This window comes from Vulpes lagopus, chromosome 9 (genome assembly GCF_018345385.1).
Source record: "Vulpes lagopus strain Blue_001 chromosome 9, ASM1834538v1, whole genome shotgun sequence".
NCBI lineage: Eukaryota > Metazoa > Chordata > Mammalia > Carnivora > Canidae > Vulpes > Vulpes lagopus.
The window spans coordinates 1,897,848-1,903,460 of NC_054832.1; the positions used below are offsets into that span (position 1 = coordinate 1,897,848).

Consider the following 5,613-nt stretch of genomic DNA (forward strand, 5'->3'; position numbering starts at 1 on the left):
GACCTTGGCAAGCCCCCTAACCCCCCTGAGCCTCAGTTATTTTGCCTGTGACATGGGGGCGCAGGCTGCGTGGGTCTTAGGAGAGAGAACGTTCGTGAGAACGTTCGTGAGAACAGCGGCTGCCGTGGGCATTCGAGAAGTAGCAGGTGCTCGTGACCCTCGCTCCGCCGGGTCCAGACACCGAAGCGTGGGGAGGGGACGGGCCGCGGGGAAGGAGGCGCCTGGCAGCCCTGGGCCCCTGGGTGCGCGCTCGCTCGGCCCGTCTCCAGGCCTCACCCCGAGGGCCCCGCGGCGTCTGTGGGTTTTGTCCCTGTATCACTTCCTCGAGGAGCCCACTTCCTAGGAGTCCGAGCAGCCAGCGATAGCGGCGCCTCGGCTTGTTGTATTCGGGCCCACGTCACGCATAAACATTCTAAATCTCCTTGGCTGTGCATGAGCGCGTCCCGGAGAAGCAAAGAATAAACACGCCCCGGGGCTACGCTGCCCGCCTCGCGCTGCACCAGAGGATGGACGGTCACGTTCGCAGTCGGCAGCTGTCCCTCGCCCGCCTGGGCCGGCGGCCCCGGGTCCTCGCCACCCGCCGCTGGCCCCAGCCGCGGCGCCGCTCTCGAACCTTCTCTTCCTCTCTCCACGTCCTGTCGCCCACGGTGCAGGGAGCAAACAGCCAGAGCTGTTCGCAGGGAGTTCCCTCGTTCAGGGCGTGAGGTGCATGCGGATCTGGGGGCTTCAGGTGCACCCCTGCCCCCCAGGCCCATGTCCCGCCCTGTGCCCAGGCAGCGCACTCTGACTCCCCCGGGGAAGGCCTTGTGTCTGCGCCTTTAACAAGCGGCCAGGGGACGCCTGGGGGCTCAGCGGCTGAGCATCTCCCTTCAGCTCAGAGCGTGACCCCGGGGTCCCAGGATCGAGTCCCACAGGCTCCCTGCATGGAGCCTGCTTCTCCCTCTGCCTGTGTCTCTGCCACCACCACCCCGTCTCTCATGAATAAATAAATAAAATCTTTGAAAAACAAAACAAAACAAAACAAAACAAAACCAAGCGCCCGGGTGATTCACAGGTGCACCCGGGGCGGGGAATCCTGACCCAGCTGAGCTTGGGAGGTCGGGGAGGAGCAAAGGTGGGCTGCGCAGACCCCGAACCAGAGAATCGGGTCCGTCATGGGACCTCGGATGGAGCCCGGCAGAGCCGTGGGTCCGTGGTCATCCCGCCCCACCCAGAGTGGAGGCAGGTGTGCAGCGCGGCTCCGGACGGGACGCCCACTCTGACCCGCATGCGCTTTTCTGGAAGGTGAGCACAGAGGGCGCACGGGCCGGGCGGTGGGTCCCACTGCGCCTCCCGCTCCGGGCAGCCGGGCGGTCACTGCGCAGCAGCAGCAGCGGTGGCTCCCAGTGGGCCCATTACCAGCCACCGTGAGCTGTGCCCGCGCTGCCGGGGGGTCAGCGCAGGGCCAGGCGGCGAGGTGGGCATGCGGCACGGACAGTGTCCACTCAGCTCGGCCGGCGAGGCGGGCCGCCGGGGAGCCTGGGGCTGGCGTGGCGCCGTGTCGGAGTGGGAGGGTCACTCCAGCCACTGAGGCAGGCTGGCCCCTCCCCGAGCCTCGGTTCTCTGACTGCAGGCTGGGACGTAGTATGCCCCGGGGGGAGGCCGCGGCCTGGGTGGGAACCGTTTAGGAAGGTGGGCGCTGACCAAGCGAGCCTCGCGGGCCTGAGGGGAGGGCACGGGGGCGCTCGGGCTCCTCCTCAGAGGGCGCCTGGGTCACATACCGGGCTTCTCTGGCCTTTTCTAGACGGGCCATCCTGGAACAAACGCCGAGATCACGCAGCGCGGAGCCTGGGCTGGAGCGGAGCAGGGAAGCCGGGTGGCATCTCCCGAATCGGGGGTGGGCCTGCCGGGGCTGGGGATGCGGGCTCACCCGAGGCCTGGCGTGACGGGTCGTCCTTCCGACGGTCACGGCTGGGACACCTCTGCGGGAACGCGTGCCGGCGGCAGGGGGAGGACAGAGGGGCGCGTGCCTGGGGGTCTTGCCTGCCCCACCGATGTCAGCGCATAGGGCCTGGGGGTCCTGCCTGTTTTAGCCCAAGAGGCGGGAAGAGGCCTCGGCGATGCAGGAAGTCCGTAGGCAGGGGGGAGTGGACAAAGCAGCTCCCGTGCAGTCCCGGGTGGACGTCCTGGGTTCCCGAGTGCGAGGTCAGCAGTGAAGCCCTGAGGCCCCCAACCCCCGACCCAGGGCTGATTATAAGTAGGTAGCGGCTACGTTACTGTCCTGCTCCGGAAACTTCCGTGTATCCTCTGGACCCACAGAGTGAAGCCGACGTGTCCTTCAAAGCTCCAGCACGTCTCCAGGTGCCCCCACTCGTAGTGCTCCTCACACCCCGTGTGCCCACGTCTGCCGCGCCAGCCGTGCCCGCAAACATGTAGCCGCGGGCACCTTTGGAACACTACTCGCCATCCCTCTGCTGCCTGCTGTCCCACGTCTCCTTTCAAGGCTCCTTCCAAGCTCTGTCTTCTAGAGGACGGTCCCAGGACCGCAGCCTCCTGTGCCGCTGGCCCCTGTCAGAGGCTCCTGCACCCCATAGGGAGCCCTGGGGATGTGGGGGCGGGGAACCTGACCTCGTTCCCGGCTCCAGGAGCTCCTAACCCTGTGGGTTCAATTCAGCCCGGGTGTCCCCTGACTTCGTCTTCACGTGGAACCTCAGCCCAGCCCGCGGGGCGATGCTGAGAGTCCCTCTCCCACAGATGACGGACGGACGCCGGGCTCTGCGGGACGCCGCGGCGGGTCGAAGGCGCCCAGCTCTGGCCATCCCCACCTGCCCGCGCTGCGCCCGACGCTCAGCTTGCCAGGACCATGCTGCTTTCAAGCCCCCGTTGCCATGGGTGACCCGTTTGGCTGTCCCAGCTGCCAAGGAGGGAGAATTACCTCTCCAACATGGAGTGACTTATGGGCTATGTCAACACGCCACCTAGGAGAATAGAGAAACGCCAGCAACGCCACTTTAATTACTCTTCTTAGATGAGGTAATGATCGTTAATGTGCACTGGATCTCATTAATTAACTCTCTGACTTTAATTAACTTCTTGCCTATTTCACCTGACATAATATATTATCACAAATGTCAACTCTGCAGAATGTTTCCTTCTTGGAACAAAATAAGTTGCATCACGTAAATGTTGCAATTTTGATGCTATATAGGCTAGAAGTCCTTGGTGGGGGGTGGATGTGCCACCAATGGGAGACAAAAATGTCTAGATGGAATACAGAGTTTTCTAAACATCTACTAAAAATTCATAATCATAATCAAGTTTGTTTCTAATCACACAATCGTGACTCTTTATATCCTTCAAACACTGCTAATGATAAACACAACAACAGAACACCTGAGAACAGCAGCGGAGTTTTGGGGGAAAAAGAAAGTAGCTTTATTTCCACCATGGTGGCTTCTAGGTTCCATCAGAGCATGCAGACCTGTGAGATGAAGGTGGAGGACCACTGGCTCGAGAGGGCTTCCTTTGCTTTGTGACTTCCTTGAGCAAGAAATACCGTATTGTTAACGGAGCCTGGAGAGAAATGCAGAGAATCGGCTCACAGTCCTGAGAACTCAGCGCTTCCTCCTTTACTGTCACCATCACCAGCGTCACTATATCACCACCTCCACCATCACCTCCACCATCACCTCCACCATCACCACCACCATCACCTCCACCATCACCACCGCCATCACTACCATCATCATTATCACCATCACCACTGCCAGCATGCCCACCAGCATCCCCACATGCTCCATCACCACCTCTATCACCTCCACCATCACCACCTCCATCACCTCCACCATCACCACCACCATCACCATCACTACCATCATCATTGCCATCACCACCTCCATCACCACCTCTATCACCTCCACCATCACCACCACCATCACCTCCACCATCACCACCACCATCACCATCACCATCACCTCCACCATCACCACCACCATCACCTCCACCATCACCACCACCATCACCACCACCATCACCTCCACCATCACCACCGCCATCACTACCATCATCATTATCACCATCACCACTGCCAGCATGCCCACCAGCATCCCTACATGCTCCATCACCACCTCTATCACCTCCACCATCACCACCTCCACCACCACCACCATCACTACCATCATCATCGCCGTCACCACCTCCATTACCTCCACCATCACCACCGCCATCACTACCATCATCATTATCACCATCACCACTGCCAGCATGCCCACCAGCATCCCCACATGCTCCATCACCACCTCTATCACCTCCACCATCACCACCTCCATCACCACCACCATCACCTCCACCATCACCACCACCATCACCATCACTACCATCATCATTGCCATCACCACCTCCATCACCACCTCTATCACCTCCACCATCACCACCTCCATCACCTCCACCATCACCACCACCATCACCACCACTACCATCATCATCGCCGTCACCACCTCCATCACCACCTCTATCACCTCCACCATCACCACCTCCATCACCTCCACCATCACCACCACCATCACCATCACTTCCATCATCATCGCCGTCACCACCTCCATCACCACCTCTATCACCTCCACCATCACCACCTCCATCACCTCCACCATCACCTCCACCATCACCACCACCATCACCACCACCATCACCTCCACCATCACCACCACCATCACTACGATCATCATTATCACCATCACCACCGCCAGCATGCCCACCAGCATCCCTACATGCTCCATCACCACCTCTATCACCTCCACCATCACCACCTCCATCACCACCACCACCACCATCACCACCTCCATCACCACCACCATCACTACCGTCATCATCGCTGTCACCACCTCCATTACCTCCACCATCACCACCGCCATCACTACCATCATCATTATCACCATCACCACCGCCAGCATGCCCACCAGCATCCCTACATGCTCCATCACCACCTCTATCACCTCCACCATCACCACCTCCATCACCACCACCACCACCATCACCACCTCCATCACCACCACCATCACTACCGTCATCATCGCTGTCACCACCTCCATTACCTCCACCATCACCACCGCCATCACTACCATCATCATTATCACCATCACCACCGCCAGCATGCCCACCAGCATCCCCACATGCTCCATCACCACCCTTACACATCACCACTACTGTTCATAATATAATGGCCGTCAACCTCATCCTCACATCACCATCACCTCAGGCGAGCTCTTACCATCATCCCTGGGACCAACACTGTCAGCATCGCCGTGACCATAGCCACCATCTTCACCTCCATTCATTCTCACCTCCACCACTGCATTTCTGCACCACCATTACTGTTATCATGGTCATGACTGCCTATGTCCTCAGCACACCAGCCCCATCCCGGGATGGCTCAGAGTGCTCTGTAAGCACTGGGTTTGAGAAGGGGGGAAGCCTATTAGCATAGTGGCAGCTGGGGAAGCCCAGAGTCCCCAAGTTCACTGGCACTGCTCCTTTCTGGTGCTTTATGACCACTGCTGTGTTACTTCCATCTCCTCAGCTCCAGCATCATTGCCAGGACCTTCGTCACCTCCCTGAGCTGGCCCCTCTCTGTCCCTC

At 59.7% G+C, this 5,613-nt stretch overlaps 1 protein-coding gene across 1 annotated transcript; it reads left to right on the top strand.

Annotated features, from left to right (window-relative positions):
- The first annotated feature begins 506 nt into the window (after window positions 1-506).
- LOC121498995 (vegetative cell wall protein gp1-like) lies at window positions 507-5,366 on the top strand. Its single transcript, XM_041769437.1, has 7 exons — window positions 507-647; window positions 1,346-1,456; window positions 2,073-2,184; window positions 2,654-2,780; window positions 3,628-4,037; window positions 4,113-5,040; window positions 5,234-5,366. Exons 1-7 carry the CDS (start codon window positions 507-509, stop codon window positions 5,364-5,366), a joined length of 1,962 nt encoding a protein of 653 aa, XP_041625371.1.
- The last annotated feature ends 247 nt before the right edge of the window (window positions 5,367-5,613 follow it).

Coding starts and splice junctions, on each gene's coding strand:
- LOC121498995 (XM_041769437.1), top strand. CDS start 507: ATGGACGGTCACGTTCGCAGTCGGCAGCTGTCCCTCGCCCGCCTGGGC. Junction 648..1,345: donor TCCACGTCCTGTCGCCCACG/GTGCAGGGAGCA, acceptor CGCTCCGGGCAG/CCGGGCGGTCACTGCGCAGC. Junction 4,038..4,112: donor ACCATCACCACCGCCATCAC/TACCATCATCAT, acceptor CACCACCTCTAT/CACCTCCACCATCACCACCT.